Genomic DNA, 13,727 nt, shown 5'->3' on the forward strand with positions numbered 1-13,727 from the left:
ACGCTACTTGTATTGCACAACACGGTCACAAGGTCTACAACAGTCCCGAGCATTACATCATACACCCTGTGAGACTGCTTCAAGAAGATGAACGGGGTCTTCAGCTAAAGTCGTGCCGTCCGCCGGTGGGGCAAGGTCACTGATGCCTGTCATGAAAGCGTCGCCTGTGTCTGCATCATGCTGGCGACTTATGGCCGCATCGGCCAGGCCATTGAGGTGTCGGAGGTGTCGGTAATTCTGAGCCTGCCGCGCCTCGATATACTTGCTCGCCAGGTCGACGCATTGCTCTATGCGATGGCTGAGCACTCTGGCGTGGGCGATCTGCTCGGACATGGTCAGATAGGGTATCTCTCAATAGATCGGACACGCACGTCATTGCGAATGAGGTCCATGTCGATGCCCAGGCGTTGGGCAGCAGATGGACTTGAGCTTGGCAATGCGCCAGCTCTACGTTTCCATGCATCCACTTGCAAACTCATCTCATCGGACGAGCCAGCCAGCAGTGGCAGAGGGCAAGAGATATCGACGGAAGTAAGTTCGGCCGTCAAGCGGTCGGCTGCAGAGATATAGGCGTCGGCAGATGACTTGAGAACGCCATAGCTCTTAAACTTAGCTATCCGCGCAAGACTCTCGGCTTGGAAGCTGAGGAGACAGGCAACTCAGTCTCGGTGAGCTGAAGAGAGTAGATTCACGCACCGTGCTTGCTGTTCTTGCAAAGTTATCTTCTTAGCTTTGTTCGTGAGGTTGCGCTGACTTGGCGCTCCACGCCTGTCAAGCGCTTCTTGCCTTTCTTGAACTTGCAGTACCTGGCATGCACGCATGAGCGCAAGATTTGGGCGGGATGATCGCTTCAAGAGAGGCTTACTGGTAGCCTGGCAGGCGAAAGATCGACGAGGCGCGACGTGACATCATGATGAACGGCCTGTATGATGCGAAGAGCCATCTCGTTGGTGGAGGCCTCACTGGTGCTTGCGCTGAGGTCGGCGGCGAGCAAGGCTCGATCCTTGAAGCGTGTGACAAGCCAGGTGAGCAAGATCTGCGCGCGTTCGTCTTGTGGTAATCTCGGATCTATGTGCTCATACAACCTGCCGTCGGCAAGGTGAGCCGTATGAGGCGATTCTATGACAGAGTGCGCCTCAGTGGAGCCTATCTAAAGCGACAGCGCCATGAAGCACACCTTTGACGGTCTTTGCAATGTAGCCGCGCTGCTCTGCGGGCTTAGGTGGCCGAGGCGTAGGCACGACAGGCATGGCTGGCGGCTCGAGCGGAGAGGGAAGTGCATAGGCACTACTCCTCCGTGCCCGTCTATCGAGCGACTGCCGTTTGCGGGTCGAGAGAGCTTGGACAGCCTGGGAGGCAGACGAGGAGGGACCAACGGGCCTCTCTTCGTGCTGTTGCCAAGGCGTGAGGCGTGACGTGCCATTGTGTACATGTGTGCTACTACTCTGCACAGCGGGCAGTGTCTGCCTGGAGGTGCCCGGCATTGCTGTCGCTGTTGTAGACGGACGGGCAGTTGAGGATGAGGTGGTCACTCCATTTCTGGTGTTCCTGGGCGTCTGTGCGCCAAAGGGTACCGTTGTGAACGCAAAAGAATCGTCGGCGTCGTCCATGTCCACGCCCTTGCCGCTGATAAGGCTGCACAGGCACAGCTGAGAGGCTTTGACTGTTGCTATCGCGCCCGCCCGTCGCGTCTCTTCTGTCTCCTCACCTGCAAAATACGGAAGCTGCGGGGAGAGTGATAGGAGGATGGGCAATGACGGCGGATCGATCGCCCAACGCACAGAACTCGTCAAGACACGAGCAAAGCCAAAGACGGGCGATGTCAGACAGATCCAGAGAGCGATCTGGTTCTTCTGTGCGCTCTCAAAGGTACGCAATGACACGCCACTCACTCCTTGTCAGGCAGGCATGCTCATGCTCCCTGGACGGCGACAGCAACCCCTCTCGCCTCCCTGTGTGGCCTGTCCGCTCGGCAAAATCTACAACAAGACTGCGCTGCTCACCTTTCTGCTCGATCCTGCTGCCTTTGGCGCCGAGGGTCAGGCGACAGCAGGCCACATCCGATCACTCAAGGATGTCACCAATCTCGTCCTGACTCCGAACCCGCTGCTCAAGTCGGACGAAGATCGACAGACAGCCTACAAGGACAGCAGGGAGACTGCTTTTGAGACCAGTCACTTTGTCTGCCCCATCACGCTCAAAGAGATGAACGGCGGTCTGCCATTTGTCTACTTGCGGCCCTCCGGCGCCGTCGTCTCCGAGCTCGGTCTCGCTTCCCTTCGTGCATCGGCGGCCAGCGACAGACGGCGGGAGTGTCCCGTCACGGGCGTCCCGTACAAGGACGGACAGGAGGAAGAGATCGTGAGGTTGCACCCGACCGGCGTGCTCGCAGACCAGATGCGGCTAGCCTGGACAGAACGCTGCCTTGCCGAGAAAGCCGAGAGAGCGAGCAGAAAGACGGACAAGCTTGCCGGCGGCGAGTCCAGGAAGCGCAAAAAGGCTCTGCCTCATGAGGCGGATCAGGAAGGCAGCAAGAAGCGCATCGTGCAGTCAGACACAAAGCCTGAGCCGACAGTGCGGACGAGCATGCCTCAAATGCTGGCAGTGCAGCTCGAACAAGGCAAGCTTGCGAGGAGCAAAGCTGTCGAGTCACTCTACCTCAAGCCAGGCGCGAACAAGCAAGCTGAATCATGGATGACAAGAGGCACATATACTCGCTACGCTGGCTAGGAGGATGTATTCTGTCGTCATTTGTTGTTGCAAGAATCACTCACCGTAAGACGCGAAAGACAGACTCGTCCAGCTGTAGCTCCCATGCCTCTCTCCGCCTGAGATGCTGGCTCCAGAAGCGCATGATGGGCAACCAGTCTGCTTGAGATCGCGGCATGCCTGTTTGCAGTGCGACCCGGGCCAGCTCCGCAGATTCGAAAGCGCGGTGCAGTATCGGCAAGGTCTGCAGCTTGACTGCTGATCGCTCGAACTGGCTCTGATCAGCCTGAACCGGTGTCTTGGCAAGCCAGAGCAATACAGGCGTCGCTGAGCGAGCGCTCCCCGCAGTTGGCAGAGACATCAGACCGGCTTGGATGCTCACTGCCGAGCCAAGCCTGAGTTGCACGCGCGATAGCGCCCTGCACGTTTCGAGAGCCAGGCTGCCGCCTTGACCGAAACCAAAGAAATGGATGTGCTCTGAACGCCAGATCGTACGAAGCGAGTCGATGATGTCACATAGCCATGCGATTGCTTTGCTCGGATCCTGCTCGATGATGACTAGCTCATGCGTACGCTGTCAGTGACCATTGTGTCCCCACATTGTGCTCCCTGCTGACCTTCGCCAGTGACGTCAAAATGCTGCCACCACTCGTAGCACTCTTCGTCTGCGAGCCAGACGATCTTACGAGGTGCCTGAATGGATAAGACAGCAGTCTGCGGCAGGTTGAGCTTCCTGCCGAGTGCAGAGAAAGGCTTCTGTGTGTCGCCTGGCGCCTCATGAGCTCTCGGCAATGCCATCTCAACCTGATTGTGAGTATGCACCTAGTCCGTGCAACATGACGAGCAGATTGGAGTCGATCCCATCTTGAGCGGGTTCATAGTGGTGAACCAGCGTCGGCGAGATTGTCCTGAGGATTTTGTCTGGCGGTATGCGCTGTCGAGGATCGTCTGAGCTGGCAGCAGGCTCGACGTTCATCGACCGTAGGACACCGCCGGGGCCAGGAGGGCAAGACACTCGTCGCGAATCCGAGTGTGCTGGGCAGCGACGCTCTTTAATGTTTGCGCCACCGCGAGAGTCCATGAGCCACTGTGAGGAGGAGGGGCCAGGGCGGTGCTCCGCTCCAGCGGGCTATCAGTCAGCGGCGAGTTGGCTTCAACAAGCTGCCTTGCTTGATCACCAATCAAAAGGAGGTGCATCTGCCAGAACTCAACCAGCAGCAACGTTATGAGCTACCGAGAGATTGATGCTGACAACTCGTGAAAGACTCTTTCGGCTAGCAATGCCTGATCATGGTCTCCCTGGAAGCCAGCATTTCGCACATTTGTTCACTTATCGTGAGACTCGACAGCCCTGGGACCTTGGTAAACTTTCTGCCCAATCGCGGCGATCGCAGCCGGCTCTCGCAAAGACCGCTAAGGCATACATGATCTGCGAGGTCATGTCCGGTCACAGGAGATATGCAAGTCTGCAGATAAGTCGGCCAGATGCCACAAAGGGTCGTTTGACGCGACGGTTCATAAATGCCACGAATCGAATTGGGAGCTGCGCGCGCGAACTCGTGAAATTCATGGACGGTCCGCGAGTATCTGGCCGCTTTGTCGGTCAACTCACTTTGGTGGCGGCTTTCTGCGCACTAGGTCGCCTCATACTTGTTCAGCGGTGCCTGCTTTGGTCTGTCCTCATGTGCAATACTGTTCTCGCTGCCAAAGTGGCTGCATGGACACCTCTCTCGTGTCATGCAGTGACGCTCTTGTCTCGCTGCTGCTCTCTGCTGCTTCTCTCAGCTGCTTGCTCCAGCCCTGAAACTACTCGCTTGCGTCGAGTATGACCTGATTGGCCATCTCGGAAGCAGCGATGGGACACCTCAGTTGATCACGCCTGAGCGAGCTGAGGCCGTCCATCGGAAAGAAACTCGGCGAGTGGCAGGGATAGTCGACAATTGAGAATGGCGACAGGACCGGCATGCGCATGTCTGTCGATTGATATTGATAATCGCGGAATTACCAATTCATCATGAGTCGGATCGAATTGGATTGCGCACTTCAATGTTCATTAGCAGGCTGCTAGCATAGCATCTCACACATACACCGGGAGCCGCTTCGCTATAGCAGGAGAGCCTTTCGACCGCTGCGAGCGCCCGTGGAAGCCCGTCTCTTTCGAGCCCTCTCCGCCCGCGCAAGCCACGACAAGGTAAGGCCTGCATGCACTGAGTAGCGGACACGCTCGAGCGATTGCTACTCTACGCCTCACCTCGGCGGCATTGTCAGGCGTCATGGCTAGGCCGAGCAGGTACGAACGCTCGACAGGAGCAGCACAGACGAATGGACAGAGCCTCTCAGCGTCCTCCTTGCTAGCCTGGCTCGCAGTCTACGTCGGCGTGCTATGCTACGTCGCTCAGAAGCTACATTATGCCTTACCGACGCCCAATCAAGCCCTTGTCAGCCCCGTCACGGGACACTCGCAATTTTCAGAGGCACGAGCATTGGACGTCATCAAGTATCTCAGCGAGGACGTAGGCTATCGGATCGTTGGCACGAAGCAGATGGTCGAGGCTGTCGACTATCTGCTTGAGCAAGTCAGGGACCTCCAGCGCCAGCTAGCGGCATCACCGTTGGCAGGCATGCATCAAATCGAAGTATGGCACCAAAAGGATGACGGCGCGCATCTATTCGACTTCATGAACAAAAAGGTCTGGAAGAAGTACTATCAGCTCGACAATGTCATCGTCAGACTCTCTGACGGTACAGAGGAAAGCAAACGTAACGCCATCCTAGTCAACTCGCACCTTGATTCGACGCTGCCAAGTCCAGGAGCGGCAGATGATGGTGCTGGCGTTGGCGTCATGCTGGAGACCCTTCGAGTGATGAGCTCCACTGACCGGCGTCTATACAACTCGATCGTTTTCTGTCAGCGCTCCTCATTGTCACGTTTACCAGGCTTACGCATTATATAGTGTTCAACGGCGCAGAAGAGAGTCTGCAGGACGCTTCGCATCTTTTCATCACCAAGCATCCGCTGCGCCATTCTATACGCGCTGTCATCAATCTCGAAGCATGCGGCGTGGCGGGGCCAGAGATCCTCTTTCAGGCAACCTCTACAAAGGTGAGATCCTGGTGCGGGCCTAGTCGCAGCTGACTCCCGGTCAGATGGTGCAAGCCTATTCTCATGTGCCGTATCCTTACGCGACTGTCATTGCTAGCGAGATATTCAGCAGCGGTATCATCCTGTCCGACACCGACTTTCGACAATTCGAAACCTACGGCAACCTCACAGGATTGGATATGGCCCTTGTGCAAGACTCGTACAAGTATCATACACGGCTGGACGTCGTCGAATATATCGAGCCGGGTGCTCTCCAGCATATGGGCGAGAACACGATAGCAATGCTCAACTGGCTGACCTCGCAAGATGTCGACATCTCAGACATCACACATTCGAAAGACTCGGTCTTCTTCTCTGCGCTGGGCGGCAAGGTATTTGTGCTTTTCAGCAAAGACCAAGCCGCAGTAGGATACAGCATGCTCGCTGCACTTGCCGTCGTCACTATGAGCGCCAAAGTGAGATGGCAGCAAAAGGCTGCTTATGCTCTCATGACCGCGAGTATACCCATCAGCCTGCTCTCCGGCATCGTTGCTGCCAACGTGGTGGCGGTCATTCAAGGAAACTTGCTCGGACGTGCTCTCAGCTGGTTCAGACACGAGCACTTGTGCATCTATCTCTTCAGCTTTCCTGCCTTACTTGGCGTGACCCTCGTGCAGCACTTCACGCGCCGGCTAGCAATCAGGCGAGGCTATGTCACGCATGGCGACGGAACGCTTGAGCACGCCGCGCTCGTCGGTACCGTCACCTACTATACCGTAGCAGCTCTTATCGGACATTCGGCCGGCATACTGTCTGCATACCTCTTCGCACTGAGTGCGGCCTGGGCGCTACTCGTGGTAGTACTCAACGACTATCTGCTCGCACCGGCTAGCAAGCAGGGCAGCAGGGTCGCGAACAGCGCCTACTTCCTCGGCCAGCTACTGCCGGCAATCGTCGGTACAGAAGGACTCATTGGCTTTCTCGACCTTTTCGTGCCTCTCACAGGCCGCGTAGGCGCTGATGCGCCGGTCGACAACATTATCGCTACCATCACAAGGTACGCCACCTTGTAAGCTGTTCAACGGGCAGCGCTGAACGACAAGCTCAGTGCTGTTGGTATCATGTGCTTTCCAATGCTGATCCCACTCATGCATCGCTTCGGTGGCGGCTTTATAAAGCGATTGTGGCTCTTTGCTATCATGGCTACTGTCACTGTCATCATCGTCTTCAGTCAGCCTGGTTGGGTCGTTTGTGGGTACAGCTCGGCTGCAATATCGCATATGACTTACCCTTTTAGCGAGCAGTCACGCCTGGCCATCCGAAGCGCATATTTGTGCTTCATATGGAGAACACCACGACCTCACCTCCCGCATTTGCACTTCATACCGCAAGCGCAGATCGAGCTCCGTTCTTCAAGGAGCTCGTCGAAGAGGCTGCCCGGGCTGTCGACATCAAAGGCGCCACGCCCGTCATGACCGATATCAACGACTATGTCGCTTCTTGGGATGTTACCTATCCCGTCTCGCAGTTTCTGCTGAGCTACGAGGTGCCTCTACCGCCTGCACCTGCATCATATCATTCACCATGGGCAGAAACCTTCAAGATCTATGCCAAAGACTCCCGGCTCAATGCAGTAAAGCAGCAGCGAAGTCTGACCATCGTTATCGATCATCCAGGTATCATCTGGTCCGTGATTGCGTTTGACGGCGATGTAGTGGCATGGGACTTACCTTCGCCTGCCGAACGTGGCCATGTGCGCCATCACGTCAAAGAAGCTTCTTCTTATGGCAATGACAAATGGACGCTCGATCTTACGCTACAGCTAGATCAGCCAGCCTTTGAGGCTGCCCAAAGACAAAGCCAGCGCCTCAAGGGACAGCGAGGTGACGTCAGCGAGGCAGACGAGGCGCTCGCCAGCTTGCGCATCGATTTCAGTGGACTTGACGAGCAAGGCATGCATCCCGCAACAAGTCAAAATAGCGCAGAGAAGCCAGGCGTCGCTTTCTTCCATCAGCTTGACGCAGCATTGCCAGCAAACGTTGATGCTATGCTTCTGACCGCTGTTGGCGGAGTTGTACGCATATGACGAATGCACAAAGAATTTAGACTGTAAGGCTCATGCAGATTATCATACAAGGCAGCCTCTGCTGGCGCGAGTCGTGTGTCCGATAGCATACATCGTGAGTCTGTGGACAATTGTATGCCTACGACTCCAAAGACGTCACATCTGTGCAAGATCAAGTGCACTGCCGGCCAGCGTGGTCAGATCTGAAGCGGGTGAGCCAATGCCAGCCTGCGCAACGAGAGCCGTACCTAGACCGCTGAGACACAGCCGGTCGGTGTGCTCATCGAGATGAGACCTCACCCGGACGGATCTGTCGTGTCCCCTCGCAAGATTTTATTCGTGCATGATCGCCCCGTTGACACATTTCGTGCCAAACGCCACGGAGCCTAAGCCTACAATCAGCATTGAATTGAATATATCAGACTGGATCGAATATACCCATGTTGACCTCCTTGCCGTTGCTACACATCGTAAAAGCGTAGCCCTTGCTTATGCATCGTATGCCACCGTACGAGCATGCTTTCGGCAGAGCGACCGACGTAGGTCGACGCGTCGACTGTATCTTCGTCATCCGCAAACGCTGCTTGGTAGTGTTTCCGGACTTGCTGACATGTCGCGTGCTAGACAGGATGGGTTTGACATATTGAGGCCGCGGGCGAAGCGTGTGATTCTTGCGAGCGGCACTCGATGTTGCCTGGGCCTGATGCATGCCGCCTGTAATGTCTGGCGCGGTGAGGAGTACGTTCTGTAGAAAGTCGAACGAGCAAGAGGTCATGATCGCCGACTTCGGTTGTGCCCCAGATACGTAGGAGCCTCCATAGACGGTGCTCTTGCCGGGATTCGGATAGACGAATTCCGTCCCTTCGGGGGCGCTATCAGCCTCAAATCAGCTTCCATTTGACCTCGCCATAACCACAACTGACATGCAGTTGCTGCCAAAGATATTGGCTTGCGCGATCGCTGGACCTGACCATGTGCTAGCTTGCCTCGGGTTCTTGACAGCAACAACTGCGCAATTTTGATACATCTCGCGATTTCCGAGGCGGCTGCGTGATCCAAGCGTCAGTGAAGCCGGTCGGTATGAGTGAGAAATACTTACTTGAACCATGTCCAGCTCAGCACAGCTTTCGTCGATGCTGGCGCGTCTGATGGTACGACAAAAGCGTAGGACGACGCGAGTGGGCAGCCGCCAATGACAGAATGGCTGTTTGCACAGCATCAGTGACAGCTATCCCTTCCTCCCACGACGCACATGACCGCAAATGTTCTGCCTTCGTCGTACGAGAGAGCCCATTGACAGCTACCGCCGCCGTGCGTGGCAGTGCCTGCAAACTCTGTCGTGTACGTTTGCCTGCCTTGCTCATCAGCAGGTGCACCTGGTCAGCGGGGACAGATAAAGAGCTGACCCGGCTGTCAAAGTATCCTTGGGAGCTGTACGGTCGAGGTCGGAAAGGTAGCCTTTGCAAGGGAAATTAGAGCCGTCTGCCATCAGGGGCGCGGTGTTTGTCCAATCGATGTTCTGGCTCGCTTGGTTATCTGTCACCGTTCTCTCAGCGGGGCATCCGAGGCGCGGATGGCTCGTACCAGGATCGAATTTCGAGCGGAATGGGTAAGGCTTGGTCATTTCGACGTGTGCAGTGATAAGTCGAGCACATGTCGCGAGTATGACGATTCTGCGGACCATGCTCGCAAAGAAGTAGTAGCCAAGTTGTGAAGAGCAAGAACGTCGTGCTTTGACCGTGCCAGCAGTCTATTGCGCAAGTATCGAGTGAGAGCTACCGAGGTGTTTCTGCCAAGAGCGAGAAGGACATGCAAAATCGGCGGAGACACGGAAGCACGCGGAACGCCTTCGACGCGCATGCTCAAGACAATGTACATGTATCTTGGCAACAACATCTGACGAGGAGCCGGAAGTGATGGCCTATCGAGGTTGTGGGGGGATCGCGGCTGCGGCTGGCTTGGGCTTTGGCATACTGGTATCAGGCACAGGGACTGCAAGCACCGGTGTCATCGGTCGAGTGACGATCGGGCTTGAGACTGTACGCTGAGCGGGCATCGTCTGAACAGGTGCTTGTGTTGCGCTTGTGCCTGCCTGACCCGATCGAGCAGGCGCCGCGATGACACGGCTGGGTGCGGAGACAGCTATAGCCGTGCCAACAGGCCGAGACGAAGGTCCTGGTGTCTGTGTTACAAGCGCTGGCGCTGGTCTGGCTTGACCTGGCTTGATTGTTGCCTGTGCGACTGGTCTGCTTGCCGGATTCGCGCGTGACCCGGCAACGCTTTGTCCTGAAGCTTGAGCAACCTGGGTGAGCAGACGTAGCAGAGCAGCAGCTTGCCCAGAAGTGAGCTTTGCGTCTGCGAGTGTCTCGCTGATGATCTTTTCTGGCGTCTGATCGCCCGGTTGATCGGGCGGCTCGCCCCGCGCAGCACGCTCTGTGCGCTCCTTTGCTCGTTTCTCGTGATGCTGTGCGATGAGCGTCTGAAGGCGTTGCACGACTGTAGCGGCTGTCGCATTGTCGGCCGGTGTGATGACAGCCTCTGCAGGAGGTCGATAAGCAGGCCGAGCCGCGCTGGCATTGGTCGGACGAGCTGTACCGGCAGGCGTTGGCGGTAAGCCAGGCCTTGCAACTGTCGCAGCTGAATTCGTAGCTGGAAGCGTGATTGGGCCCGGTGAAGGACGGGCTTTGGGCGAGTCACTGTTGCGGGGCAGTCGAACGATACCCATCGGACGTCCGGCAGCAGCCGAGCTCTTGATCTCTGATTGGATGAGCAGCTGTTCTGTCTCTGCCTTGCCACGCTGTTCGATGTCTTTGTCCGGCTCGATGGCCGAATTGCGACATTCTTCGCTTGACTTGGGATTGACCTTGTGGCGCTTGAGGGCATCCATGCGCGAGAAGTTCTTATCGCAGCCTCTGCAAAGATACGACTTTGAAGAGACGTGTATTTTCACATGCCGCTTGAGATCATGGTTGCGGGCGAATGCGACGGGGCAGACAGGGCATTGGTATGGCTTCTCGTCCTGATGTGACCTTTCGTGGGAGCGCAGATTGTAGAGACGGGCAAAAACTTTGCTGCATTCCTTGTTTTCGCAGACCCAGAGGCGATCGCCGTTGGGTGCATAGCGAATGATTCGACCGCTCCCGAAGTTGGGACCATCGCGCGCCGCCGTCTCCTCGTCTGGCCCAGCAGGAGCGCCCTCGTCCTCTAGCACGAAATGCTCGAGGACCTGGCTTTTGCCGTCCAGGGCATGCTGCTTGCCAGCTATGACGGCTGCATCTTGGAGCCCAGGGCTCGCAGATGCACGAGCGCGCGTCAGCTGGCTGAGATCGGGCAGCCGAAAGATGAGAGAGATCTCGTTTGCCTCGGCCTGAGCGAGCTTATCACCGATGGCCATGAGTTGCTCTATAGATTCAGGCAGCCGAAGCTGCTTTGCAGTCAGGCTTGCAGCATCCGGCGTGTAGCTTGCCGCCAATTGTTCAGCTGTGATACCTGCTTGCGCGAGCTGGCTACGCAGAGCATCTGCATAACTTGCCGCAGCTTGGTCTGTGCTGTTGCCGCTCGCGAGAGCCGCATTGGAAGTCTCCATCGCCGGCAGACCGTCTTGAGGAGGTGCGCTTGCTGTGACTGTTGCGGCAGATTGTGCCTCGGTGACGACGGGAGCGAGCGAGACTACATCGCTCGACGCAGGCTCACTGGCTGATTGTGGGCCGATAGACTCAGTCACAGCTCCCGTTGAAGGCTCCTGAGCTTGCTGAGGCCTCTCAGGCTCATCGAGTGAGATGATCGTCTGCTCATTGGGATGTCGGCCTTGCTCATGGTCTGCAAGTGAGCCATTGAAGACCGTCGTCGACGGTGCAGCTCCATCCCGATGCAGTGAAGAGTCTCGAGCCTCTTGCGCAAGAGCAGGACGGTCTGGAGAATCGACTTTGCGACGCTTGGCTGCTCGAGCAGACATCTGGACTGCAACGAGTCGTGAGCCTGCCGAGTGTCAGCGGGGGAGGGCAGGATCGGCAGCTTCGCAACTCACAGCCGTACTACGAGGCCTTGATACTAGAAATCACTGGCAACGGCCGGCATCAGGCTGACCGGGCTGGTGACTCGTCAGCGCCTTTCGAAAGTTCAAACGTTCAGGACAGGCTGTGGTAATGCGCGTGCGCACACATGCCACAGCGTCAAAGGTAAAGTGCCAATTGCAATGACCATGTTGATCCCTGATCTGCCTTCGCTATGTGCCAACGCAGCCACGGAGACATCAGCTCCGTCCAGCTTTGCTTTGTTCACGCTCAGATGGCACATTTGGACGAGGGAATACCTTCAAGAGCCGCGGTTGATCTGACAGCAATCATGCAAATGTGATTCAGCACAATGTCAACCAATGCAGTCAAAGCGCACATCGATTCGCCGGCGGTGACGAGGCCTGGCGGACATCGCCGGTTCGGTCGCTGTACGGAGTGCAGCACCTGTAACGCATAGTACGCGCGCTCTGCGGTCGACTGGTCTCAAGCAGCCAGCTTGCAGTGTCATGTGATCAGCATCGACGCAGGGATTGCACGCTGTATGTACCTACTGCGTGTAATGGGCTGAGCGCCCTGCATGTATGGCCGCCGAGGGAAGACTTCTGGCTCGGATTGTTTCGGGAACAGGTGGATCGCTGCCAAGGCGCAAGCCATTTTGTATTATTACGAAGACGGGTGAGAAGGGGCCCCTAGAGTCTGCGAGCACGGGTGGTCAGACGTTGTTCGTCACCTGGGCAAGCTCATCTGACTGATATCGCCGAGCCATTGCTCGATGATCCTTGGAGTCGGTAGGCATACCGATGCTACAGACAGCGTCCCCGGGGTGATACTGCATTCCGAGCGGACGAGCGGCCAGATGGCATCATATAGCGCGCAAAGCAAGGCGAGCGTCGTCGCAGAAGCGTTGCGCATACAGCGTCACTAACAGCTGACTATGGCATAGATACATCACCCTGTCGCGCGTTCGCTGCTGTTCGTGTACTTACAAGTGTCGTAGCCTGCCTGATGATACGCAGAAGTTCAATCAACGGTTGCTGTGTTTGGGCGTGTGCCGAATGGAGATGATTCATTCGTGTGCCGACCGGAGTAAAGGCCATCTGATGGATGTCGCTTCACGGTCATGAAATCGTAGACGTGGTGCTCGGAAGACTAGCATGCTATAAATTGCGCTTGACGCTCACTCAGAGCTATCTTGCAGTAGAGCGCTAGCCATGATGACGATTATGATGAGATAACACGAGGTTTTGGCTCGAATCCAGCCGAGACAGTCAAGTAGTCACCCCTCTTGGCGTCGAGCCTGCCTAGCGGGGCAGACCGACTACTCTTCAGTGACAGCTGACTTTATGGGTTCGATAGCGCGAAGTCGGCTCGCCGAGCATATACGATAAGTGAACAAACGTGCGAAATGTTGACTTCGAGGGAGACCATGATTAGGCCTAGCCAGCCGAAAGGGTCTTTCACGAGTATGCAGTGTCAATCTCTCGGTAGCTCATAACGTTGCTGCTGGTTGAGTTCTGGCAGATGCACCTCTTTCATTCATAGCTCAAAGAACACCGGCGCAAGCTTCTTCCGCCGACAGCTTTTGCCTCTTGTCTACGGCTAGTCGTTGCTCATGACGAGCGAGTATGGCAGTGGTCTGGCATAGGCGCCAAACACTTTAGATTGTTTATATATTCGGTCAGTCGCGTGTGCCCAATGAATTCATCTGGCCGACTCGTGCGAGCACTGCAGGTTCAGATTCTGGATCCTTGAAGGCCATTCCAAAAGTGCCCGCCTATATATTTGAATTGGGACAGAGTCCAGTGGCGTCAAATTTGCATGATTGCACCGAGTGGACCAATAGCGCAAATATGCT

At 56.2% G+C, this 13,727-nt stretch overlaps 8 protein-coding genes across 8 annotated transcripts; 3 read left to right on the forward strand and 5 right to left on the reverse strand.

Moving 5' to 3' along the window:
- Nucleotides 1-57: 57 nt before the first annotated feature.
- Nucleotides 58-1,610, reverse strand: L969DRAFT_15762 (uncharacterized protein; the record flags this gene model as incomplete). Its single annotated transcript, XM_014714250.1, has 5 exons — nucleotides 58-321; nucleotides 372-642; nucleotides 697-806; nucleotides 866-1,119; nucleotides 1,178-1,610. The coding sequence occupies 5 exons, from the start codon at nucleotides 1,608-1,610 to the stop codon at nucleotides 58-60; spliced, it is 1,332 nt and encodes a 443-aa protein (XP_014569736.1).
- A 136-nt stretch (nucleotides 1,611-1,746) lies between these two features.
- Nucleotides 1,747-2,730, forward strand: L969DRAFT_15763 (uncharacterized protein; the record flags this gene model as incomplete). Its single annotated transcript, XM_014714251.1, has 2 exons — nucleotides 1,747-1,869; nucleotides 1,936-2,730. 2 exons carry the CDS (start codon nucleotides 1,747-1,749, stop codon nucleotides 2,728-2,730), a joined length of 918 nt encoding a protein of 305 aa, XP_014569737.1.
- A 40-nt stretch (nucleotides 2,731-2,770) lies between these two features.
- Nucleotides 2,771-3,685, reverse strand: L969DRAFT_92968 (uncharacterized protein; the record flags this gene model as incomplete). The annotated part of the gene is made up of 3 exons (XM_014714820.1): nucleotides 2,771-3,267; nucleotides 3,327-3,476; nucleotides 3,532-3,685. The coding sequence occupies 3 exons, from the start codon at nucleotides 3,683-3,685 to the stop codon at nucleotides 2,771-2,773; spliced, it is 801 nt and encodes a 266-aa protein (XP_014570306.1).
- A 1,297-nt stretch (nucleotides 3,686-4,982) lies between these two features.
- Nucleotides 4,983-7,877, forward strand: L969DRAFT_15765 (uncharacterized protein; the record flags this gene model as incomplete). The annotated part of the gene is made up of 5 exons (XM_014714252.1): nucleotides 4,983-5,616; nucleotides 5,664-5,812; nucleotides 5,857-6,848; nucleotides 6,900-7,042; nucleotides 7,096-7,877. The coding sequence occupies 5 exons, from the start codon at nucleotides 4,983-4,985 to the stop codon at nucleotides 7,875-7,877; spliced, it is 2,700 nt and encodes an 899-aa protein (XP_014569738.1).
- A 312-nt stretch (nucleotides 7,878-8,189) lies between these two features.
- On the reverse strand, nucleotides 8,190-9,480 carry L969DRAFT_44948 (uncharacterized protein; the record flags this gene model as incomplete). The annotated part of the gene is made up of 7 exons (XM_014714821.1): nucleotides 8,190-8,242; nucleotides 8,295-8,728; nucleotides 8,780-8,902; nucleotides 8,956-9,060; nucleotides 9,109-9,207; nucleotides 9,263-9,392; nucleotides 9,441-9,480. The coding sequence occupies 7 exons, from the start codon at nucleotides 9,478-9,480 to the stop codon at nucleotides 8,190-8,192; spliced, it is 984 nt and encodes a 327-aa protein (XP_014570307.1).
- A 58-nt stretch (nucleotides 9,481-9,538) lies between these two features.
- L969DRAFT_92970 (uncharacterized protein) lies at nucleotides 9,539-9,756 on the forward strand (the record flags this gene model as incomplete). Its single annotated transcript, XM_014714822.1, has 2 exons — nucleotides 9,539-9,555; nucleotides 9,603-9,756. The coding sequence occupies 2 exons, from the start codon at nucleotides 9,539-9,541 to the stop codon at nucleotides 9,754-9,756; spliced, it is 171 nt and encodes a 56-aa protein (XP_014570308.1).
- A 963-nt stretch (nucleotides 9,757-10,719) lies between these two features.
- On the reverse strand, nucleotides 10,720-11,250 carry L969DRAFT_45480 (uncharacterized protein; the record flags this gene model as incomplete). Its single annotated transcript, XM_014714823.1, has 1 exon — nucleotides 10,720-11,250. A coding segment is annotated over one exon (531 nt), but the record flags the coding sequence as incomplete, so codon positions are not given.
- A 787-nt stretch (nucleotides 11,251-12,037) lies between these two features.
- On the reverse strand, nucleotides 12,038-12,686 carry L969DRAFT_85565 (uncharacterized protein). The gene is made up of 4 exons (XM_014714824.1): nucleotides 12,622-12,686; nucleotides 12,424-12,568; nucleotides 12,249-12,367; nucleotides 12,038-12,188 (listed from the first exon to the last, which is right to left on the reverse strand). The coding sequence occupies exons 2-4, from the start codon at nucleotides 12,524-12,526 to the stop codon at nucleotides 12,171-12,173; spliced, it is 240 nt and encodes a 79-aa protein (XP_014570310.1). The 5' UTR covers nucleotides 12,527-12,568; nucleotides 12,622-12,686; the 3' UTR covers nucleotides 12,038-12,170.
- Nucleotides 12,687-13,727: the final 1,041 nt, after the last annotated feature.

Source organism: Mixia osmundae (assembly GCF_000708205.1).
Source record: "Mixia osmundae IAM 14324 unplaced genomic scaffold scaffold_2, whole genome shotgun sequence".
Classification (NCBI taxonomy): domain Eukaryota; kingdom Fungi; phylum Basidiomycota; class Mixiomycetes; order Mixiales; family Mixiaceae; genus Mixia; species Mixia osmundae.